We start from the raw sequence: 26,271 nt of genomic DNA on the forward strand, positions 1-26,271 counted from the left end.
TACAATCTGAATTTAAAATTTGTTTAGCGATGCTGTTTAAACTGTAAAAAAATAATATCAAAGGAAGTCAAATATCAATATTCTATTGTATAATACATTTGATTATTGAATACATGTATATAAATAAAATTAATGTGGGTAGTACTCGTGTAAGGGGTTCAAATGTAAAAAATAGTGTCCAGGAAGGTTCTTGGAATGGAATAGCAGTAGCCAGAAATAGCTAATGACGGTTATAAATATAAACAGGAATCACGTTATGGTAAAGAGAAAAAAAAATAATACTTCCATATACTTCTAAAACAGTATGTTTTTGCTCGTGAAAACGATAGCGTAATCATTCTTTACACAGAAAAATACAGGATTAAAAACTGTGTTTTCCTGCTTTGATCGAAGTGAGATCGCTAACAGTCATTTATCATGCAATCCGATTTTAATGCGGAAATTGCTTTAATTTGAAATATCTAGTAAAATTGATTATTACTTTCGTTGCATTCAAAATGGACTCTCCGGTTAACTTGACCGAGTCGGAGCGCCTTGCCCTGTGGGATAACACGAGATTTAAGTCCTTTTTGCCCAGTACTGTTTTCATGATTCTGTGCGCTGTTGTGGGGGCTATCGGCAATGGGATAGTGATTTACATCTATGGGACCCGACTTCATAGGAAATATGCCGGTCGTTATTTTATCCCGTACTTGGCTGTCGCCGATCTTTTTGCTCTTCTGGTTTCAGTTGAGCTTCATACTGTCACAAATTCATTCCCTGTCACCAACACCTTAGAAAAACTTTGTAAATGGAATTATGTGATTGCCTTTTTTGCAACTGTTTTGTCAATAGATATTCTTTTGATAATCGCTGTGCAGCGCTACCTAAAAGTTTGCAAACCGTTTAAAGGGCAGATGACTTTGTTCTGGAGGCGATTTGCTTTGTGTCTTACTTTTATACTCAGCATTCCTTTCCTTGTTCCTACCTATATCACATTTGGATTAGAAAAGGTTTACAACAAAGAACTGAACGTAACCGGAACTGCTTGTCGTAGACTGACCTCCACTACGCAGGCTCTGTCCCTGGTTCACGGCGCCACCTGTACGCTTCTTGTTGTTATCATTGGAATCGCACTCATTGTCTTGTATATAAAAATTGGAAAAGCCATCAATCGACAAAACAAACAAAACTTAGGAGAACCCAACATAAAGAAGACGAACACATCTTTGATGTTTATGATAATCACAATAATATTTCTTGTATCCTACTTACCTAGGATGATAACGTTTCTGTTGGAGGGGATCTGGGCCGGTCTTTGGGAGACCCTGACCGTAGAGGAGTATGCTATCGTCAGAATGTTAGAGGTTTTGTACAACGTGAATCATTTAGCGAATCCGTTTGTGTATGCATTTATGGATGTCAAATTTGTTGCCGAGTTGAAAAAGGAGATTTCTTGTGGAAATTAGTAGTATTTTTAGGAAGAAAATATCCCCAAGCGAAGGTTAAACACTAGATGGGCTGGATATTTTATGGTAGAAGTAAGGCTTCATCACGTTAAAACGCTACATGTTTGGAATAAAATTACCTTAGACACTGTTGTACATTTTAAAAAGCCTACATTTTTTTTTAGATCTATAATGTGTATACTTTATTTAGTACATATGCTTTGTTCTTTTATTTTGACAAATTTATCAACCTTTTTCCTTACAAAAAGGAAATGAACATAAAACCCTTCTTGACTCGTGTATAGGGAATTTAAAATTAATAACTTGATTTGTGTATATGGCCTACCAAACCTTACATGGAGAACGAAGCGTATTTTTTCTGAGCTAATATTAGAAATAAAAAAAACCAACACAATAAGTTCTTTGTTGAAATGCTGTCAGAAATTCTGAAATATAATAAGAGAAGAAAAAACGTTAATGGGTTTTCAAAACGAATGGGAGAAATCAATTGAATTGCAAACAATAATTTTAAACTTCATTCAAATTTACTCCCATTTAGAACGAGTGATATTTAGACGAAGAAAAAATTGTTTTTCGTTGAGCAAGATGACATCTCATCTTGGTTCATTTAATGACAACAACTATACCATTTTCGGCAGGAAAATGACGCTTAATGTATGTCATTCTAAAAGATGACGGTCTTTGTAAGATACATTACTTGAAAAAACAATCGTTATACGAACATTTACTGTTTAACAAAACTATAAAACCAACCTTCTAGAAAATGTTTTGAAGTCATATTAAGGATCTTGTTGAAAAGTTCAACTTCATCATCAAAATGGATTTGTTTATTTGGAAGTAACGCTTACTAACACAAGCTCGACATAGTTATTTCCCTTTAAAAGTTTAACACAGTATGCCTTTGAAAGGTTTAAATACCAACGAAGCAGGCTTTTGTAATATCGATAAAATTAATAAGTATGGTTGACCAAATGCATTCAGGTCACAGCAAGGGATTTTAATGACATAAAATGATCATCTTAATACTACCTGATTGGTGTCTGAAAAAAAGCTCCAAATAGTACCTGACATCTTGTTTTTAACGAATTACTGGAGCAACATAGGTTGATTCCTAAAATTAATGTTGTCAAATTTTTCACGAGTATTTCTATTGTTACAGTATGAAAGACCTTCAAATCCATTGTTGCTAGATTAAAACTGTAATGTGTATGATTTACACAATATTAACGCAACAAATGTAAATCAAGCACTAAGCATGCGTTTGTGATTAAGGGCGTTAATAAGGAAAAATGTGATCTGCTTGGTATGCTGTTTGTACCGTACTGCTTTAAATTAACCAGGACCACGTGTTCGATTCAGCAATCTATCACATGTAGTAAGTTTTAAACCGACTTTCATTCCACTACATTGATATTTTATAATTTTTAGATCATCTCTTAATGAATTTCAGATTAAAAGAAAGAAATGATTAGGATCTTTTGCAAACAACAATAAAATTGATCAATAGGGGAGATGGATTTCCCGAAAAAAAAATCCTTTTAAAAATCAAAGTTTTTTGTTATTTTCTATCGTACATAGTTCTAAATTTTTCGAATTTACAGTTTGAACCCATCATATTGCTGTTGTAATATATTATTAATCTTAAAAGTTTGCTAAACAGCATTTTCTAAGTAAAACGGTATATCTCTGCATGGTTATTGGCCTAAATATCTTTCAGGACCGGCCTGCCCCTAAAAAATCTAAGATATTTTGATAAGTTTTGTTCAAATTAACAAATTAAGATAGAATTTTTTTAGGGACACCCGAACCCTGGAGTCGAATTGTGCAAAAAACCAACAGAAAAATTTGGAACTGATTTCTATCATACTGGTCAATATTTACATCGTAAAGTGTAAGTTCTGTATAGCTCAGTAGGTTAAACCGCTGGCTATTTTATATATAACAGTGCGACATTTAAGTCTTGACATGACAAAGTCCGGACTTTTAGCTACCCTTTCGGTTACACATAACTTACTTTTGTTTATATATTTTGGTGGGACATTTTACTCTAATCCTATCATGACAACATGAATGTACACATTGCTCTAGTTTTCTTATTATTTTTCTCTCAAATATCCAAATCAGTGAAATGTTTGTTACAAATTTAATGACATTTCATATACTGGTCGTTTTTAACAATATTATTTCCTTATAAAAGAAATTATATATGAAGTACATGTAATCATTTACCGAATGTTTCATTTTGTGAAATTCTCTAATTAATCTCTAAAGCAACTAATTTTCTAAAATTTACATATCATTTTTGGGAGTATGTAAAAAAATTGAATGAAAATAAGGAAATAAAGAGTGAAATTGAAGTTATAGATATACCATGCCACCCCCTCCCCCCTACGGATTAGGGTTTTAAAGATTTAGTTCCCTCTTTTTTTTTTTTTGATTGTCAAGATTTTTTGGATGAGTCTGCCCCCCCCCCCCCCCCTTCAAAAACTATGCGACGTGCCTAAATTTACAACTATGTTGCCCTATTATTAATTTTGATATTGATTTCGGACTAATAACAATCAAAATAGCATGCATATTTTGACAATCAATCACGGGATTATAAACGGATCAAGGCAAAAGTCCAAGATGGTCGCATAATGAAGTTTTTCTTGTATTCTTTGAAAAATTATGATGTTTTTTGTGCTCTGGTTCCGGTTCCATCTGTGGGCATATTCTTTTTTTAGTTTTTGGCATTTATAAATACCGTTTTATTATTTGTTATGCAAAATTGTGTATTTTTAATATTTAACTTTGATCTTCTCCCTTAAATGTACATTTGCCTTTTGAATTAAAGATGAAAAAAGTATAAACTTGATTACACGTAAAAGCAGTCAACCAGAACAATACCTTAATGTACATGTAAGTCCCCCTTTGTTTTTATGACAAGAGTCATTCACTCTGTGTTACTGAAGACAGGTGCTACAGAAACAAATCATGCCGAGCAATAAATGTTGCGTTTGCAATTCCGGAAAATCCATAGGAAATCGTACGATTGTGGGGGAAGTACTGCAAAGTAGATGCAGTTCGTTCTTTGCAAAGAACGTGAGCATTGGTGACATTTAATACGAAACATGCAGGAGGAAGGTTTAAAGATTAGACCAAATAGGGTTGGGTCAGTTAGGGTTTTACGTCTCCTTGCCTTCCTGGCATCAGGTACGTCCCCTTCTACAAAGGATGCAGCTGTTAATACGGACAAGAGTTCAGTTGAATGTACAGGAAACGGTGATAGTGTTCGAACGTCTCGTAAAAATCCTTTTGCATCTACAAACATTTTTATTTCTGTTGGAAAAACTAAGGCGACGTGTGTTATTGGTTGCAAAGAGTCAAAGGGTCTGTGACCTTTGAAATCAAATTCGATAGTTGCTAAAACGTCCCTGGTTATAAATAAACGCATAATAAAGAATAAGTATCGTATTATAGACAGTAAACTAAAAATAAAATTTAGAGATAATAAATTAAAAAAAAAGTGTCCATAACTTATACTGCTCGAACGACAAATGTGAAACTTTTTTTCAAACATTACTATAGTATACATTATGAGAACTACATGTAGATCTTAAAAGTTTACTGTGCATGGCCTAAAATCAATAGGTGGAACGGAAATCGATATGCTTTTTGTAAAGACAGAAACCAATACCGGCTCTATATATATACAATAAAAGAAATAAGACAAATCTTTCTTTTGCATTATTTTGGCTTTGATCGTTTGACCTCCTTTTGACTACTACGTGTACACCCAAGTAGCACTTTATGATATATTAATGAAAACTAAATATACATGTTTTTTTCATTGGAGCTTTTAGGGGAGGTTAATATGACACTTCCGTCCGTATGGCAGGCTGTTAGTTCCAGGATCGTTATGATACAGCAATGTTTCAACTTAACTACCAGAATAGAGTGTTGAAATATGTAGTCTTCTTTCTTACAATAGTATCACCTTCAAATTGCAGTAGTACGTTTTACTCCTCTTTTTTTTTTTTGGCTTCTTCGTTTAGAAGTCTGGGTGTTCAGTGCAGCGAAATTCTTTTCATTTTTAATTGTTGAGTTCAAATCAAAAAAGGTTTACATTATTCTAACATCAACATTAATGTGGTTAAAATTTACAATGGCAATGACCTACTTGTTTTAGGATTGACCTCTGTAATCATTTATATACAATTGGAATACAATTTGAGCTGTACTTGAAATATAAACGCCACATTGCTAATCATAATTATAATTATTTAATTAATTAAGTTGGTATGTTTGGTAAAACAGTAGCGAGTGTTGTTGATCCTTCTATCATTCGTCTCAGGGTTTAGTTTTTTGTTTGCAATAATTATTCCTTTATCAGATATTAATTGCTATGACCACTAATAGAAAAATTGCCAGATCATCTGAATAAAGATAATTTGAAGAAAGTTGAATTGCTTACATATCTTTGTTACTGATTCTTTTTTTCATGGCGAAAAAACACTGTAAATTGCAAATTTTTATTGCAATATTTATTGTTAAATTAGAACATTTTTTATCTGAGTTCATAATTACAAAATACGAGCATAAATATTTTAAACCTATTCCTTTCGTGAACGAGGATACCATGTTAATTTATTTCCTAGATATAAACACATGTTCATTATCCAGAAAAACAGTTGTGATGCTCTTCTATTCTTTGAAATGAAAGAAGGAACGCCGTATATAAAACTACATTTTGTTCCTTTTGATATTTGAGAGAACGCCCTTTTTGACAAAAATAGTCTTTTAGGAGGAAATGAAAGTCATAAAACACTTATAAACCCCTACCAAGGTTGCTAAATCATTACCTTCCCAATTGAGATGGAAACGCAACTAAACTTAACTAAGACTGAACGCCTTACTTTGTGGAATCAAAAGAGGTTTGAGGCGTTTTTGCCAACTACTATTTTCTTGAATTTCTGCGCAGTAGTAGGACTTTTCGGCAACGGAGTAGTCATATATATTTACGGACTGCGACTTCATGCAAAAAATGCTGGTCGTTATTTCATCCCATATTTAGCCGTCGCTGATCTTCTAGCTTTAGTTATATCAGCAGAACTCCATACGGTCTCAAATTCTACTCCGGTCACTTACACATTCGAAACATTTTGTAAATGGAATTTTGTGGCTGCATTGTTTGTCACTGTATTTTCAATTAGTATTCTGCTGATAATCGCCGTTCAGCGCTATCTGAAAGTTTGCAAACCGTTTGGAGGACAAATGACGTTGTTTTGGAGGAGATTTTCACTGTGCCTTACTTTTATTCTAACTGCCGGTCTTGTTGTTCCAACGTATTTTACTTTTGGACTAGAGAATGTGTACAACAAAGAACTGAACGTAACCGGAACTGCTTGTCGAAGACTGACCTCCACTACGCAAACTCTGTCTCTGATTCACAGCGCCACCTGTACGCTTCTAATACTGATTGGTGGAATAATACTCATTGTGCTGTATACGATGGTTGCAAAGGTTATTTATCGACAAAACAAACAAAATTTGGGAGATGCTAACAAGAAGAAGACAAATATATCCAGGATGTTTATTATCATAACAATAATATTTTTTGTATCTTTTTTACCCAGAATGATTACAAACATTTTGGAGGGTATAATCGTTGGTATGTGGGAAGCCCGGACTATAGAAGAGTACGCTATTGTAAGATTTTTTGAGTTGATGTACGTTGTCAACCATATGGCCAATCCACTTGTCTATGCTTTTTTGGATAAAAAATTTGTGACCGAGTTTAAAAAAGTGTTTTGTTGCAAGACTGTGGATTCGTTTCAAAAGGAATTTTCTTCGGGTACAAAAGCAAATGTTTCTAATATGATGACGTTGGAAATGGAATAAAAACCCCGACTGGTTTATATTTGATGAACGGAATCAGAAACGAAGAGAACTCTTAAGTCTTAGCATATCTCCTTAAGTAAACTTTTATCTATAACAATAACAGGGTGTTGTTGACAGAATTTTTTTTTTTTATATCTAATTCATTTAAATGAAAATTGAATTAGAAATAAGGTAAAAGGTCGATGTTGCTTTCCAGCATTAGAAGTCGATTTGTATGTTAGTCGAATGCTGATGCTTGTAGAAACGTATTAAAAGACAGTGTTTTAAGCCGACCAATATACGTTTTACCACTCAAATGTCAATCAATATCCCAAACTTGTTTTCTGAAGACTTATATCAAATAATACAGATCAGAACATAACCCACTTTTTCATCCAATCAGCAGTCGCTAAATATTCTATTATCTGGTGTTTTTAATCGTTAACTTAAGAATTTCTTTAAGTTTACAATGACGTCACATTTCGATTGAAAGCTAAGAGCGCCGTAATCAAAAGAGAGATAATGTCCCCTTGGTGCAGAACTTTTGATCAGCCAATAAAAAAAGTGGGTTATGTTGTAAGTATAAGTTGGGTCAAAATAAGTAAAATTTACGCTATTAAGAAGTGTCTCGATCCCTTCGCCCCCTTCTTAAATCGCGTAAATTAAATTTAATATGATTTAACTATTCTCTTGTTAAAATCAAACCATTAAAAAAAAAATGAAAGCACGACTGCAACTAAGAGACATATTACATACTACACAATGACTTAATGGATAACCTGGAATATTACTAAACGAGTCTTAAAGTTAGTTTTACACATAAACTTTTTTTAACTTCTTTGAAAATATTCTATCCTCAAAAACTCAAAATTTATTTTTTAGACTTATTTATAACAATCTCCGATAATCAGCAATGTTCGATAACTTTAAATTATCCAGATTTTTAAAATCTTTTATTTGTACTATTAAAGGGGCATGGTCACGATTTTGGTCAAAAAATATTTTCCGATTTTTATATTTACAATGCTTAAGAATGACATTTTTAATAGGCAACCGAAATTTGAGTGTCATTTGTTGAGTTATAAGCGAGTTACAGAGCTTGAAATTCTTAGCAATGTAAACAAAGCGTTTGTTTACATTTTGTACGTTGAATTAAAAATATTAGTTTCAAACCCAAAACGAATATGTTAAACGTTAGGAACTGTTTATAGAAGCTTAAAATAAATAAAAAGATAGACAAATAAGCTGGAAAAAGATTTTTTACTAGTAAAATGAACCTATGTAAACAAAAACAGGGCACGAGACTTGTTTACATGACAAAGAATTGTGAGCCCTGTTTCTTGCTTCAAACTCTACGAATGACTCTCAAATTTAATTTGATCATTAGAAATGCATTTCTAAAGCATTGTAAATAATAAAAACATAAAAATAAAATTACACAAAAATCGTGACCATGCCCCTTTAAGACCAGTTATCAACACAATGTGAAACCACTAAAGGTGTTTGAGCCACCAATGCACCGGCACAACCCTTTTTTTTAAAATTTGATCTCAACTTGTATATTTATTTTATTGTATCCTCCGTAGGCAGATTTGCAAAAACTAAATAAAATGCATGAATACCATCAATAAATTTCGAATAATTTTATTTCATTAAGGAGTTTGAAGGACAAATACCATTTTCATGATGAAAGAATATTTTGAAGCCAAAGTTCGGAAAAACTTAAATTAACTAAATGGGAGAGGGTCCTACAAAATAGATTAACACATTGATTCTTCATTTATAATTTCGGTAAACTAACGATACCCGCACATTGTATATGCATAGAAATTTTTTTTGGCTCCATTGATTACCTAAATTCCTTATAATGACCGAGACACATAAAAGACACATAGTCTAGAAAAAATAATAATAGATTAATAGCAGACAGTCTGTTAGCCTTGACGACACATCTTGCCAGTTCTCAGTTGGCTTTACGATGAGATACACTTGTGTGTCATCGGCGCATACGTGATACTGCATACCATGATGCAAGCAAATCTCGGTAAGTGGACGGGAAAAAATACAGTAGATTTTTGGTCCCAACACTGAGCCTTGGGGCACTCCAATGTCAAGCGGCAATGGGTTAGAAAGTTCGGAACCAATTGATATACGTTGCGTTCTTTCACTTATGTAAGATTTGATCCACGGAAGAGGATCATCCGTGATACCAAACACCCCTACGAATGTGTTCGGAATATGTTCTTTTTCGTTGCTGAGTATATAATAAATCCAGAGGTGCTCGAATGAAAGTTCCCGAGACTTCACCGAGATTTGATCAGTTCCTGTGAAATTTCGAGCGGAAGTAAATGTGTTCGGATAATATTCTCAAAATACGTAAGAATTGAACGCTTTTCATATCATATTCAACTTTAATTTATGTTAAAACATGAAACGCATTTAAAATGTGTTTTATTTCACCTTCTAGCGGTTATTTGAATTAAACGATGATATTCAGAACAGAGTTATCGTTCGTGTTCAACCACGTGTAGAATGTTTGGAAATATAAAACATTGGGTTGCTTAATAAAATCATAACCATGTTAGTTGCTTGTTGTGTGCAATACCAGGTTTTTTAAAAAAAAAATGGGTGTCTTTTTTGCATAAAAACTTAGTATATCGAGCCATTTTCAAGGAACATTCTGCATAAAATAGTATAGTCTGTTTCACTATTGATGCTATTACCAGGTCAGGCCCGGATCGAAAATAAACCCTTAGGGGGATATCTACTATGCATGTTAATTGTTGCAACAGCAGAAAAAAACTATTTATTGTATTGTTATTTATTTCTAGAACACATTGTATCCACCAATTAATGAAGATAAAGTTTAAAATCAATAAACGTTTACATGTTATATTTGACTACAAGTACTTAGATTCTATGAAATAGACTACAAACACGAGGCACGATTTTAACTGCGAATCTGGAAGGGTCAAATAAAATCACGTGGACTAAAATTTGAATGACAATAACATTCGCAGGGGTGCCAAAGGTATGCTTCAATCGTTTGTGCAGGATGTCATGATCCAGTACATCAAAAGCTGCCGATAAATCCAACATAAGAAGAACTGCGCAACTGTTATTGTCCAGCGCAACAGCAATGTCATGATGAACACGAAGAAGGGCTGTTTCGGTGGAATGGTGTTTTTTATATGCAGATTGAAGATTATCATTAAGATCATTAAGATGGTTTGGTTTTAAATGACGATCAATTCGAATGGCAATAACTTTTTCCAAAACTTTCGATATGAACGGCAAGTTGAAGACAGGTCGATAATTTTTGAAATTTTATTTATCCAAACCAGATTTTTTTTAGCAAAGGCTTGACAACTGCCTTCTTGAAACTCGATGGAACGGAACACTCAGATATCGATTTGTTGATGAAGTCAGTAATATGAGGTACCAACACTGAGCTTTCACATTCTTTAAGTAGATTGGTTGGTAACGGGTCTAAACAAAATGTTTTTGATGCCGAATTTGATATAATTTTCAAGACTTTCTCACAGGTTATAGGATCAAAATTTGCCAAGAATTGACCATCAAACAGTTTATTAAATGCTAGACATCAGTTTTTCCGTATTTCATTGACCAGCTTAGTTCGTATGTCATTGATTTTATTGCTGAAATATGATCCAAAGTCATTTTCTAATTCGAAATTAGACGTGCAATCAGGAAGAATTGGAACACTGGATTACCGAAGTAGTGAATTTGCAATTTTGAAGTTTCCCTTGATTTTTACCACAGGAAATTATTTTAGACAAAAACCAGTCTAGTTTGCTTTTGAGAAGCAGTTTTGTGCTAAAATGATCATTATAATATTATATATATTTCATAAACTATATTTTTACAAAAGATTTTCTTAGCATAATCATAAAACCATATAACCGATCCCCTCCCCCAACCCCATTTACTCACTCACTTACTTTCCCTTGCCTCTTCATAAACTCATTGCACGTCTATATACAATGATGTTACACATGCTTATGTTTACATTGTGCAAATATCTATCTAGCTATGAAAAATGACAATAAAAAACTGTCAAATATCTCAAAAACCCATAAACCGAAATACGAATTTAAAGCAGAGCAACACGGACTTTAAAAGGAGGTGGGATCAGGTGCCTAGGAGGAGCAAGCGTCCCCTGCCGACCGGTCGCACCCGCCGTGTGTTTATTGTCAAGATGATGAAAACGGAATAAACCGTATAGTCAGTCCGGTGTGTAATAATTTTACAAATGTGAAAAACGTCAGTCACTGAAGGTCATTGTATCGACCATAGAACTTAAAGATGATTTTAATCGAGGTTCTTGATCTATCTATCTATCTATCTATCTATCTATCTATCTATCTATCTATCTATCTATCTATCTATCTATCTATCTATCTATCTACCGGTATCCATCCATCCATCCATCCATCCATCCATCCATCCATCCATCCATCTATCTATCTATCTATCTATCTATCTATCTATCTATCTATCTATCTATCTATCTATCTATCTATCTATCTATCTATCTATCTATCTATCTATCTATCTATCTATCTATCTTTGTGTACAGTCTTAGATGGGCATTTTTGGGGGGTATGTAATTTTTCTCCACTATAATCTGCTTAAAACAAAACAGTAAAAGCAAACACTATGTACTTTATCTATGTTAATGTGCGCTTTGACATTGATATAAATAAAAAAAAAATAAAAAAAAAGGATTCCTAATATAAAACAGTATATTTCAGTGATCAAATATCACAATATCTTTTGTGTTAACCTTGTGTCTGTGTTTATATCATTCCTGAGGCAATATGTAAGAACAGCTTAAACAAAATTCGTATATCAGTTATCAAAAACAAATGCATTTCTATTTTAAGTGTAAAAGCTTGTGTTTTCTATAATATCTTGTACTTAAATTGAACTCTAGATAAATGCACCATTAAAACTGGTACTCCAGATTCATTGAATATATTTCCTGCTGGAAAAACTCCAAAATTTCAAAATTTAGATTTCACAAGTTAAGTTGACTTACCTAGATACCAACAGTATACGTATACAAAATAATGCTACATTTTTTTAAAAATTTCAATTCAAAGAATAATTAAAACCGCGGAACATTAACTAACAAGATTTACGTCAATTACACCGTTACAATAAAAACATTTGATATGGATGGGACCAAATTGACGCGGACGTCTGAGAAAACACTTGATTGGAACTGTATTTATTTCATCAATAAGTATATTATATATAACGAGAAGATCCTAATTCGGGAAAGATATTACGCAAGGAAAAGCTTTGTCTATATCTAAAGCTTTTTCATAAAGGTTTTTTAAAAAAAGATATCGGTTGAAATTTATCAATTTTCTGTTCATTCCAGTTATGACCAAAGTGTAATCAAAATACTGAAAGCCGGCGTTTTTTGGTGTGTCTTTATGCATATTGTGTAGTTAAGACTGAAAATATCTCTCTCTCTCTCTCTCTCTCTCTCTCTCTCTCTCATGCTTTTAAAGTCGACAAAGCGTCGATGAGCGACAAAATTTTGTAAGCAGCTATAAACAAAAATACGTCTGTCTAGTAGAAAAAAATTCAACAGTTGCTGCCTTGAATTTTGCAACAAGCGTTATATATTCAATCCTCATTTCTTCAACGCGCAGCAAAGTAGTTTATGGAAATTCATGCGCATTGTATGTGTCCAAAATGGATAGTCCTGTTTTTAAAACACGTTATTAATAAGAAAACTAAAAAAGATCTCAATTCTCTCGAAATAAAAAAAAAGAAACAAAATGCCAACACTTTTGACAAAATGTGGCTCTTTGTGTAACTATTTGGTATAGCGGAAGCTTTTACTTTGTTTGGTTTTTTGTTTACTTTTGAAGTTGTGCTATATTAGTAACATTGACGATTTGCCTGCCTACAGCCAGGACTCTGCTTTCAGCAGAGCCGGGCTATAAACTTGATGCCATGTACTTTATTTTTTTAAAAACAAAATAACAAGGAGAAATATAATTTGTTAAAATAAAATTATAAAATCAATATAATCTGTTCAAGCTTATTTCTGTATGAGACAATTTTCAAAGGAATATTTATAAAAATATCTATCATAAAATGGTAACTTAACAATGCCGAATTTTCTGGGCAACCAATCCCGGCCTCAGAGCAGATCAACTGAATTAAATCAAATGAAATAACAAAAACCAGCACTAAATTAAAACTTCAAAGTGAACTATGGAAATAACAATTACATGTTAAAAGGGGTCGGTTTTTAACAATTTGTACTTGATCAAGTTTGTACTCTTGGCCATGCAGCCAACCTCTAGGGTGTCATAGGTCGATTGTCATCTTTACGTCTGATTGGGTTAATTTAAACTATTCATAATCAAAATTAATTTCGAAGTATGGGTTAATAATTAATATCATAAACAATTGATGCTAAGTCGTTTGTCGCTGTAAACAGTGATTCATTTTAAAATACAACAACAACAAAATGATAAAGGAATCGAAAAATGAAACTGGCGGAGTTGATAAAAGCAGAAAAAAATGCCGTACAGACACCAAGTAATAATTACCGTCTTCCTTGGAAGACGGTATAAAGAGTTGAAATAATTTACAGTCTCCGGGTTGTGCACTTCCTTTCCTTTGTGATTGGTTGAAAATACATGATGTGAAAATTTACATTTATTTCATTGGTTGAAATACTGTTCAGCGCAAGGGAGATAATTTTCTGATGATATTTTTCACGTACGACTTAACAAATTTCGTAGATTTCAAATCTTCAAAGCGACTTCAGCACAATTCCAGTACACCACTGTACCTTCCTATTGTTAATTAATCGATTCAGAAATTTAAACAATGTTTTAGAAATCTGCTTCAGTCTGTGTTTTATGATGGCTACAACGCTAGCTCTCTAATCTATTAAAAAGATAAGCTTGTGTCTACATTATCTGAGTCTTTGTATTCTGAACCTTTCTTTGCTTATCTTCTCTGAGTCCAAAGGGGATTATGCTCAAGATTAACTACTTCACATCTACCCTAATTGTAACCACTGAAGTAAATCGTTGATGGTGGGCTCTTTGATTTTTTTGGTTTTAATTGGATTTAACGTTTAAACGGTAGTTTTTAATTCTTGTAAGAAAGTCACCCGTTTTCACAAGTATATTTGTTGTGAGCAAACATTATAACCTAAAAAATAAATGCTGAAGTCTCTGCGACAAAACGTGTTGCCCAGTATTTTGTAATGGTGCTAGTTAAATTGTGATTGCACACCGGAAAAAAAAGTTATAAAGTGACTTTTAGAGGAAACAGTTTTTTCAGGTTTCATTTCACCGGATGCATCTATTAGGGGATCCCTAAAATATCTTCGATTCCTTTGATAATATATATATATATATATATATATATAAAGGAATTGGCAGATTCTTTATTTGGCCGTCTACGGGTTTTAAAGAACATTTAATTTTTAAAAATAAAATTTCACACTGGAATACATATCACGTTCTTCTCAACAAAAAGTGGAAAGACCAGGAACTTGAATTTAATTCCGTGTGGTAAGTGTTGTGAATTGTTTCGTGACAAAAATATACATACCAACCATTTTCAGGAAATATAACTGCTAGATAAGTCATCAAAACCGCGAGAAAAGGATTTAATTTCTTTACTTACCATGGAATTGGAACTGAACTGGACAGAGACGGATCGCCTAACCCTGTGGGATGAGACAAGATTTAAGTCATTTATTCCAGCCACCACTTTTCTACTTCTGTGCGCTGTGGTTGGGTTTTTCGGCAACGGAGTAGTAATTTATGTTTATGGATTTCGACTTTCTAGGAAATATGAAGGACGTTATTTCATACCCTATTTGGCTTTAGCCGATCTTCTTGCTGTGGTTATTTCAGTAGAGCTCCATACTCTCAACAATTTCTTTCCTGTAACTTTCAAGATGGAAACGCTTTGTAAGTGGAATTTTGTGTGTGGATTTTTTGTAAACGCCTTTGCTTCAAATTTGCTACTGATAATCGCTGTGCAGCGCTACCTGAAAGTTTGCAAACCGTTTGGAGGGCAGATGACTTTGTTTTGGAGGCGCTTTTCTTTGTGTCTGACGTTCGGTGTAACCGCTATTTTTGTTGTTCCAACATATTTCACATATGGACTTGAAACAGTTTACAACAAAGAACTGAATGTTACCGGAACTGCTTGTCGTAGACTGGCCTCCACCACGCGGACTTTGTCCCTAATTCGCAGCGCCACCTATGTCCTCCTTGGTCTCGTCGGAGGAATTGTACTAATTGTTTTGTATACAATGATAGCAAAGGTCATTTATCAACAAAATAACCAAAACAAGGGAGATTCCAGCAAGAAAAAGACAAACCTATCGTTGATGTTCATGATAATAACAATGTTATTTCTTGTTTTGTATCTACCTAGAATGATCACGTCCATTTTGGAAAGTAAAAGCGCTGGTCTTTGGGAGACTTTAACTGTCGAACAGTATGCTGTTGTGGGAATGTTAGAAATCTTATACATCTTAAACTACGTGGCTAATCCATTTGTGTATGCTTTCATGGATTTCAAATTTAAGACTGAATTAAAACGGATGTTTTCGTGTAAAATTTAGCAATACATTAACAAAGCGCGTAAAAATTTTTCATAAAATAACACTTATTTGACAAAGCAGAATCTAAAATATCTCTAAAAAAATGGTATTAAATTTCCTCGTCACTTCCTCTTAAAAACGATTTACTAATTGATCTAAAAAGAGACTCTGAAACAGATTTTGACCTCAAACTATATAACACACGAAATAAACCAAATTTCCCCCCCTTAGAAAATAGATATACCTTTTATACAATCGCTTCTATGTCATTGCTCTAAACTATCAACACAAAAAATGGAAGTTACGGGTTTAGGATTTGATCACATGACCAACCAAGTGCATATCCCGGTGAACCAGTTAACAATGCCTTTTATTTCTTAAGTGTTACATAATCTAAATTGTTTTAATACTGATTAGTACATGTTCTACAACTTAAACAATGCATTTTGCTGATACCAAATGACTTGGTTCAGCTTCATGGCTTAGTGACCATGCTATTGTAACTATAATCATTTCGGTCATAATTGGCGATGATTGGTTATTGATCAGCTATGCTGCATCTTATGTTAAAAGAAATAAAAAAACCTAGCTGATGCCTATTTGAACGAATAAAGGCTATTTAAAGGATGAATTTAAGCAAACAAATATAAAGACATGGAAATGATCCTTCTACATAAAATACAACTAATCACACGATTTGCGACATATTTTGGTGTATTGATTAAGGGTGAATTATCTTTTCTTATATTTTTTTCATTTTCACAATCATTTCACAATTAAAGTAACACATCTGTAGATATTTTTTCAAGCATTCTCAATACTTTTACACTCTTTCACACTCTTTTACGTTTTCTTAAAAGCAAACAAAATAAAATGAAAGAAATAGAAAAAGATCAGTTGGTTACCATGTTTAAAATTATACCTCAAATATGTTTTTCCAATCTTCTCAGAGTTAATTAATTTCATCATTTTGCATGATTTGATTGCTATATATTTTGAGCCTTATATTTGAATAAAAGATGTTGCAACAGATCATCAATGTCAGGATCTGTTTTGTTTTGAAGAATTAAAAATATATTTTAAGTTTTTCTTTAAATATGCACTAGATTTTGACCCGTGCGTGCTCGGGTTGACATAGCATATGATATAGGACATTTACGAAATAGATACATCGCCACACCGTATATATTGTTGACATTTGCATATATAACCAAGCTTGAAGCCTACAATAATATGCTATTAATTTCACTACACTCAGCTTAGTTGGAATACTGTAACTCTGTCTGGGGAAAGGCCTTCATCACAGTTAAAATGCCTCCCATATACCCCTAATGTAGCAGAAAATTGCAGAATCGCTCCAATACGATTTTGGAGAAAATTAATAAAGTTGCATTGAAAATAACAGTCAAATTGTTCATAACAAACTATTTTAAAGCTGTAAATACCTTTCTTTGAAAAGTTTGATTCTATAATTGCAGAATTCAACATTTCTTCAACAGCGTTTTTTACACACCATGTTGACATTCAAAACTCTCAGGCTTTTTTTGTAGTGAATGCACTGTGTTAGAGTTATCTCCCATATTTTCTTTGATGAACAGGAAAAAAAATTCCAATGAAAATTTACGTGTTTGTTTTATTATCTCTGAGTTTATCCATGCAAATGTGATATAGTGGAAACATACCTGTGATTTAGCGTGAATGTAATGCGCATGCGCAAGATTGTAAAATCCAAAAATTCAGATGATTTCCGGAATTTTTTGAGGAATTTTCGTTGATTATTAATTAGCGAAGCTTGATTGAGAAAAAATAAAAACAAATTGGTAATTTTCAAGTACCAATGATGTTTAGGATGTATAAAACAAAAGACAGTAATCTTCCGATTAATCGGTATTAAAGCTGAAAAATTCGAGTCTATTATTTTAATATAGTAGTATAGATACTAAGATTATTCCATAGAGGAGTATTTCTGAACAAATCATAAATGCATCCTGAATTGTTTCCACATTTTCCTTACAAAAAGCACACTAGTCAGACATTATTACCTGACGTCATGACGTCAGACATATCTAAGGTTTAAAAGCTGCATTCTCAGAAACAGTACAGGCAATGAAAGCTAGCAATATCAATATTTTTAAAAAAAAATGATAAACCAATGCATGCAATGTGTCAACATTTTCATTCGAAATAGATGATGTACGTGTGTAATCCGACCTGATTAGAAAATAGATTATAGCCATATATAAACGGTGGAAAGGTGTGTCATCGCCACACGACTGGCGTTATTACCTACTATCTATTTCGGTAGAATGTAAGTAATAGTTGGTGTTAGATTATCATTATTAACAAAAAATCATCAGTTTGGATTAAAACAAATATATCTATAAAGCTGGAATATTCATTGGAAGAACTAGATCGCCGAGCCGGAATGTGCCCCGTTTGTTTTTTTTGTTTTTTTACAATTGGGCGATTACATTCATCTTGAAAAGGGTGTAACTCGCATGTCTTACTAAATGTACAATACACAATTACTAGTCAAGTGTGTATAGTGTTAATTCGATAAATTTCTGATAAAACATTTCATCTAAAGTTTAATATATATAATTGTTATAATACAAATTTTAAATAGTCTCCAAGTTCAGGAGCATTTTAGTGACATTAAAAAAATTGTGACATTTTAGCATCTTAAATCCAACTTTTAAGTAATATTGAGTGAAAGATGTATATTAACGTTGTCAATGTTTTAGATCCATTACACATTAATTAAAAAAGATTATTTTGAAAAGATAAAGTTTCTTTATCAGGGTTTGGCAGAGAAATAAACAGATTGTTAAGCTAGGATATAGTAGTGTTTATCAAGACTGACCCGACCAATGAGAGTAAGTATTCTCCTGCCTTACTGTTACGCCGGTGCTTTCATGTTTGGTATCTGAATATCATAGTTTAGGTTAATAGTTTTTTTTCCAAACATACAGACTATTCCCAATAAACGTAATGTTGTACACCCCTACACTAGTTTCGATCTTACATGGAGATTTACTTGTTTAGAAAAGTATTTAGGAGCAAAAGGATATCCCTGTCTACATCCTCTATCTGTATCAAAACTGTACTGAAAGGAATCAACACTGAAAGACTTAAGCTTTGATCTGTATTTGAAATGATAAAAAGCCATATAATCATAATTCCCCAAAACCCAAATATTCTAAAAACTTTATAACGTAACTTCTAAGATATTTAGTCAAAAGCATTCTCAAAATCTATAAGCACAAATAAACCAAATACATTCCTTCTTTCAGTAAAAGACAGATCATAAACAAATCTGATAATTTTGTCCTATGTAACGACATTTTATGAAACCAAACTGAGTTTCTGATATCAAATAATTTGAAATAGATTTGATTATATTATTAAGACATCCTGAAATTTATACCACAGCGTAATTGCACACTAGGTTTTCAGAAAAGTTTGGGTTGATTCCCCTCTGGTTTACATGTGATAATTCATAGCCTTTGTGATATAGGGAACTCTTTCGTAACGAAAATGGTGTTGAAACGATGTGATCTTTCAAATCTTTCCAGAAAAACTTTAAAAATGCCTGGAGTTTGTTATTTTACATGTTTGTCAAAACATTACACCTTTTACTTTCCGATATGTCGCCTCCCAGTGATATTAAAGTAAATGCATCAAACCTTGAATGTCTGTCATATCTTCAAGATTAATATCAAAAGATCTGAATCTCTACAAGCGAAATGGAATTCATACAAAATTTTGATCTGATGAAGGATACCACATTTATCATATAGAGTATTTTTGTTGTGTGTTTTAACTCATTAAATATTTTTGCTTTAGAAATTGCAAAATATATTCCAACGAGCAGAAATATGTCCTTGGTTTTTCTCCTTCTTCTATCCGTTTAGCCCGTGATCTTATAATTGGACCTTGCAAATGTTCCTTTCTAATTTTTTTTCAGGTTCAAACTTTTTTTTCTTGTTAAAGCTCAGAATTGATAACCGACTTTGACTCAAAATTCTCAATATCTTTCAATAAGGCAATTTCAATTTTATTTTTTTTCTATCTTCTTAAATAAAGAATATGAAATAATCCATAAAAGGAACTTCAAGAAAGATTCTATGATTTAGATATTAATCTGGGACTTTAAGCATAGTTTGTTTAACCTTTTTACTATAAATTATATCTGTCAACAGACTGTCGTTGAACGTCCAAAGTCCAAGGCCTTTTATTAGTATTGAATTAATTAATCTATAACCAGGTTTGTAGAAATTGTTTCTACCATATTTGATAATCGTTCAGTGTTAATATATAATCAATTTGGCCTTTCTTTAGAGGATTTCTTTTTCCCAAGTAAATACCTTTTTGCTAGGATTCAGAATCCTTTATTGTGAATCCTTCAACTGTTCAAGAACCTCATTCCTTGCTTTTGGGTTATTAAAATTGTTATGATTTTTTAAATATCTAACAGTTGATTTTAAACAAGGTTAAAATCTCAACGCAGTATGAAATAGTCATTGTCTAGGTTCAAAAATTTTTTTTCTGACTTTTTTATTTAAAAAAATAGGATTATCATAATGAGGACCATATATGTTAATAATAGTAACTAATTAGCAATTTTGTTATTAAACCTTAACTGCGTAACTCTTCTCAATTCCTAATGATTATGAGATGCAAAGACTTTTTTCATCCTTCTCTCTTCTAGTTACTAATTCAGATTTTATTAACAAACCTAAACTGCGTGTCTCTTCTTAATTTCTAATGCTTATGATATGTAAAGGCTTTTTTTCATCCTTCTCTCAAACATTATGAAAAAAATGAATGATACATCCTCTGTCTTAAATGACATTTCAACTTAAAAATGACCAAATCTTACAATGTTATTTTACTTGGGATTTGAATACTACTTACTGTAGTCATCCGCTTTGGATGTACATATATTTGCCAAAGGGAATATTTTAACTACCGGCATCAGAATAAAGGTCTGGTGAAAATTGTCCTTTTTTAAATCCTAAACTATTGACAAATAACGTAGAGGAATTGGTTAGAAATAGAAACATAAAGACTATAGCTACTCATGTGAAACATATTATAAGTAAGTATGTTGTTGAACCTCTTCCTCGCCATTCGTTTGACATCAAATCTCATGGTACTCAGGAAAAGTTAACCAACATTTATGAAAGAAAACAGCAGATTGGGATTGGTCATGGCTTATTTACTTTATAAAATTTACCAATAGTTTAACAAGTGATCTGCGTGCGTGTGTGTGTACACTGTTTTGTAAGACAAAACATTTAATATATCTACAGTTTTTCTTTAAGACGTGTTTTAAAAAACGCATTTTAATATTTCCTTTAAAAACGTAATATTTGAAATTAATGTACTATTTTTTGATGCACGTATCTATACCAGCTGTAGTAATTTTTATTCAGAATGTTTTGATTTGTTTCATTAAAGATTTACTCCTCAAAATGATATAAAAAGTTATATATTAATTATAATCAGAAAAAAATAATATCTAGATTCACCGTTTTTCTTGCAAATTTTATTTTGAATTCAAAATTATTACATTTGTGCAAATAAGGTTTTGCTTGCAAAAAATTCTATATTTTTCAATTTTTTGAACTCTGTTATTATAGATTTTAAAAAGAAATTAAACATTATTTTCAAGCTACAATACAGAAATTTTTCTTTCCTTAAAATATTATAAAATATACTTCAGAGTTCCTTGTATAGCAACTATTTAAGGAAAAGAGGATCATAAATTAAGAAAGATCGTGTGATGAATAGCGTAAACTTTTTCCTAAACGAAAATAGAATTTGTTAAGGAAGTGTTTTATATATATATATATATATATATATATATATATATATATATATATATATATATATATATATATATATATATATATATCGCATAAATTCACAAATCAATATTTATTTTCTTACTTGTCATGTAATCTCAGCTCAATTAGATTGTCTTCTATTTTGCTCAAGCCGATCCTTTAGCTGTGATAATCTCAGTAAAGCTTTATACTGTCAACAATTATTATAGCGTGTTTAACGTGCATCTGTTGGTTTGTTTACAACAAAAAGTAGTGACCTAGATTTTTTCAAAAAGTACTTCTTAATTACCATGGGATCTAAGCTCAACTTGACGGATTCTGAATGCCTATTTTTGTGGGATGAGGCAAGATTAAAATTATTAATTTCAACTACCGTTTTTCTGCTTCTGTGCGCTGTGGTTGGGGTTTTTGGCAATGGAGTAGTAATTTATGTTTATGGATTTCGACTTCCTAGGAAATATGAGGGCCGTTATTTTATTCCCTTTTTGGCTCTTGCTGATCTTTTTGCTGTGGTTATCTCAGTAGAACTTCATACGGTCAACAATTTCTTTCCTGTAACTTACAAGATGGAAACGCTTTGTAAATGGAATTTTGTGTGTGGAGTATTTGCTACCATTTTTACTTCAGGCATTCTGCTGATAATCGCTGTGCAGCGCTACCTGAAAGTTTGCAAACCTTTTGGAGGGCAGATGACTTTGTTCTGGAGACGTTTTTCTTTGTGCCTGTCTTTGGTTCTTGCAAGTATTCTAATAGTTCCAACATATTCCACATATGGACTTGAAAAAGTTTACAACAAAGAACTGAACGTAACCGGAACTGCTTGTCATAGACTGGTCTCCACCACACCAAATTTGTCTCTAATCCGCAGCGTCACATTTACCTTAATCATTGTAATCGGGGGAGTTGTACTTATTGTTTTGTATATTATGATAGCAAAAGTCATATATCAAAAAAACAAACAGAACAGGAGAGGTCCCAGCAAGAAAACCACAAATATTTCGTTAATGTTTATGGTTATTACAATAATATTTATTGTATTATTCCTATTTAGAATGGCCACGTCAATCTGGGAGAGTAAAACCCCCGGCGTATGGGAAACTCTGACTGTAGAAGAATATGTTGGTATGAGAGTGTTAGAAATAGTGTACATCTTAAACCACGTGTATAATCCATTTGTTTATGCTTTCATGGATGTCAAATTTAAGGCTGAAATAAAACGGATGTGTTTGTGTAAAAAATAGCGACATAAGAAAGTTGCGTGGTATTTTTAATTTATATTGAAATTTTTATTCATGCATACAAAGAAGTTTAAATATATGATAGTAATATAAAATGTAACATTCAATCTCTTTTTTAAATATAAAACATTGAAAAAAACACAGCAATATGTATATAAACACTACTCTCCAAATGAACCAATAATTGAGCATTTAATTTTTTCTGCTTCGTTTTCTGTGTTTTGTTTTGTTTTTTAATTGTTGTTTTGCTTGTTTGTTGTTGTTTGTTCTTTATTAAATGTAGCATTGATCTGTTGCAAGGTATTCTTGAGGTTTCTTCTTTTTTGGTGTAATTATTACAAAGATATATAGCGGGTTCTAGGAAATGTTAAACCAAGCCTCTTTCTTTACTCCTTATCTAGTATTAACAGTAAAGGATACACTTCAAGTGTACTGTGCAGCGGTATATTCAAGAAGCGGTGTAAATCAGATGTGGATACTTTAGAATTACAAAGAACTTTTAGAAAATTTGATTTTGAACACTATTCGTTATCACTACATGACATTAGTAAGGAGTAATAAGAGTGGCTTGGTAGAAAATTTACTGGAATCCCTTATGTATGTTTGTAAGGATTTTTATGAAGTTTAAGTATCCAATCTAGGTAAGGTAATTCAAAATGACATGTGGTGATAACGAACAATGTTCAAAATCAAAAGTCTAAAGAAAAAAAAATACAAAACAGGAATAAAGAAAACACATACCTCTAAACCATTAAAGGTAGGATCAGGTGCCATTGAGGAATGATCACCCTTTGCTCGCCGGTGTCGTATAATTTAAGGTCCGCACCGTAATATGGTCCGGCCGGACCTTTACTGTTAACATTTAAGGTCCGGCTTTCCTCTATAAGAAAACGTTCTACCCGTAGTCATTTATTAGAAATTCTTTTATTCTCTTTACTCATGTAAATGTATCTGAGATATGTCTTTGTTTACATAATCCAATAGGCCATTTGCGAATGGTACATGTATGAACATATTACAAATTAAATTACTTTATGGAATCTAAATATTGATAGCGGATTACATTTTGACCAATTGTTTAAAACACCGAAAAAAGGGAAAAAACCAGGAGTATTTTGACGATAATTTGCACGCACCAATTAGTCTCTTTGTTTTTAAATCTCGTCCGGTGTATTTGTATTTGCAGCGGGTTTCACTTCAAGTAAACACACGTAAAAAAAAAGCCCTGCAGGCATTCACACCTGTGCTAATCAGAATTCACTCCTGAACTAAAAGCAACTAAGGTTGTCTTTTTAGTTTAGCTCATGCTTTGATTAATTTTCAGTAAAACAGGAACGTATAATAATATAATGAGAGTCTATACGTCTATACGTCTCTATGTAGAAGTACATTTGTATCTTTAGTTAAAGATAATATCAAAAAGGTCGCATATGTGGATTACTAGAAAAGAGGATATAGGATGACAATAAAGTGTATACGAAACTGTGGTAACTATAATGGGTACATGTAGTAGGGCGAGAGAAATTACTTTTAATAGATAATACATATACTTATAATTAAAAAAAAGTGTGAAGAAGAATAATTAAAATCTGATAATGTGGTAATAATCTCTCTCTCTCTCTCTCTTTCTCTCTCTCTCTCTCTCTCCTGGTTTTTTTTTCTAATAAAGACATGCAATTTTGCTTAAAAAGTTTGTGTTTATTCCTGAACGTATTAGATCACCTCATAATTCTCAAAGACTGATTCCTTATTCATTTAATACAATGAACAATATTTCTACATGTATATAATGATGCATAATTTTGCAAAGATTTATAAACAAGTAAACACTTAATAAATGACTCCGTTTCCATCGATAAAGTTTACTATTTCAAAATTTGTATTTGTCTTATAATAATTATTAAGGTTAGGATTTCTCTGTAAGCACAAATATGAAAAATTAAAGGCTAAACCACCAATGTACTTGCCAAAAATCCGTTGGGGAAGAAATAATATACATGGTAGTACATGTATACACATTCTCATATCTTATAAAATAGCCTAATTGATATATCACCGAGTTTTGGGTGATATTTTTAACTTTGATAAATGACGTAGTAAGTTGAACCTGAAAATAGGACAGGAGACGTTGAATATAAATTCAGATGTTTATTTCTTGCCGTCCGAGGAAAAAGTGCAGTAAAAGACAATCATTAATAATCACAAAAATAATGCCAGCAATGCCACTTTAAATAGTACAAACATGGGGTGGCTTGCAGTAACATGTGCACAGATCACCATTAAGACAAATCTTGCACATTTGATTAAATAAAAAGAACATTGCCTAAGACGCATTACACAATCACTGTAATAAAAGAATATGAGGTGACACTATAATTTCAAGTGTAAGGGCACCTTAATAAAACAAAACATACTCAACATTACAGGACTGAAGTGAAAATAAATGAAAGTCTATCACAATATTAAAAAGGGGAAATATAACTCAAATGGAAATTAAAATATGAATGATAATTAATTTCAAATGGGAATTAACTTCAAATGGGAATTAACTTCAAATGGGGAAATTTACTCAAATGATAAAGTTCACTTGGCATTGTAAAAGGACTTGACTTTAATAAAGAATAGACCAAAACATTAGCACATGGTTTTGTTTACATTATTACATAGACTTCCAGTGACAACTTCCGGTATCAAAATTGAGCTGGGGGGGGGGGGGGTGTAATTACTAAACAAACACACAAACAAAGAGTAAACGGCTATGAGAAATTAAGTATATACTACACATACAAAACATACGGTAACAACTATGCAAAGGAACGCTGCAGGTAAAATGTTACATTGCTACTTGTTTACAAAAAGACCTCTTGAAAAGTGCACATGTACTGACCATAAAAAGGACTTGTAAATAAGCATATCAAATAAACATGACAAAATCTAACTAAATGCATATGTAAAAACAATGAACAAAGTTACTTACACAGGTAAAACTTGCATATTGGACACTGATCAAAGTTAAGACAAAAGAGTCGCAGGCGTCTATTTTCATTTTTGCACCGGAGGCGATTATAGCCGTTAAAGTCGAAAGAGAGGGATAATAACTTTCCGGTTAACAAATTTGAACAGGTTATAAATTTGGACATTAAGATAAAACGAGAAAATAAATTTCAAAGGAATCAGTCTTAAAGATTTGAAGACCACAAACAATGAAATAAAAAGACTAAGTAACAAATTCCAAAATAAACATTTCC

The 26,271-nt window shown here is 32.2% G+C and overlaps 4 protein-coding genes across 4 annotated transcripts; all 4 read left to right on the forward strand.

The window, feature by feature from the left end:
• Window positions 1-244: 244 nt before the first annotated feature.
• Window positions 245-1,652, forward strand: LOC128167898 (neuromedin-U receptor 2-like). Its single transcript, XM_052833880.1, has one exon. It carries the CDS (start codon window positions 498-500, stop codon window positions 1,446-1,448), a length of 951 nt encoding a protein of 316 aa, XP_052689840.1. The 5' UTR covers window positions 245-497; the 3' UTR covers window positions 1,449-1,652.
• Window positions 1,653-6,305: 4,653 nt separating this feature from the next.
• LOC128164425 (tachykinin-like peptides receptor 86C) lies at window positions 6,306-7,388 on the forward strand. The gene has a single exon (XM_052828225.1). It carries the CDS (start codon window positions 6,306-6,308, stop codon window positions 7,329-7,331), a length of 1,026 nt encoding a protein of 341 aa, XP_052684185.1. The 3' UTR covers window positions 7,332-7,388.
• Window positions 7,389-14,831: 7,443 nt separating this feature from the next.
• On the forward strand, window positions 14,832-17,829 carry LOC128167362 (green-sensitive opsin-2-like). Its single transcript, XM_052833042.1, has one exon. The coding sequence runs from the start codon at window positions 15,004-15,006 to the stop codon at window positions 15,952-15,954; it is 951 nt and encodes a 316-aa protein (XP_052689002.1). The 5' UTR covers window positions 14,832-15,003; the 3' UTR covers window positions 15,955-17,829.
• Window positions 17,830-21,942: 4,113 nt separating this feature from the next.
• On the forward strand, window positions 21,943-23,308 carry LOC128168137 (green-sensitive opsin-2-like). Its single transcript, XM_052834242.1, has one exon. The coding sequence runs from the start codon at window positions 22,076-22,078 to the stop codon at window positions 23,024-23,026; it is 951 nt and encodes a 316-aa protein (XP_052690202.1). The 5' UTR covers window positions 21,943-22,075; the 3' UTR covers window positions 23,027-23,308.
• Window positions 23,309-26,271: the final 2,963 nt, after the last annotated feature.

Source organism: Crassostrea angulata, chromosome 10 (genome assembly GCF_025612915.1).
Source record: "Crassostrea angulata isolate pt1a10 chromosome 10, ASM2561291v2, whole genome shotgun sequence".
In the NCBI taxonomy this organism is placed as follows: domain Eukaryota; kingdom Metazoa; phylum Mollusca; class Bivalvia; order Ostreida; family Ostreidae; genus Magallana; species Magallana angulata.

What these genes read in the sequence shown, in the direction of transcription:
- LOC128167898 (XM_052833880.1), top strand. Translation starts at nt 498, where the DNA reads ATGGACTCTCCGGTTAACTTGACCGAGTCGGAGCGCCTTGCCCTGTGG.
- LOC128164425 (XM_052828225.1), top strand. Translation starts at nt 6,306, where the DNA reads ATGGAAACGCAACTAAACTTAACTAAGACTGAACGCCTTACTTTGTGG.
- LOC128167362 (XM_052833042.1), top strand. Translation starts at nt 15,004, where the DNA reads ATGGAATTGGAACTGAACTGGACAGAGACGGATCGCCTAACCCTGTGG.
- LOC128168137 (XM_052834242.1), top strand. Translation starts at nt 22,076, where the DNA reads ATGGGATCTAAGCTCAACTTGACGGATTCTGAATGCCTATTTTTGTGG.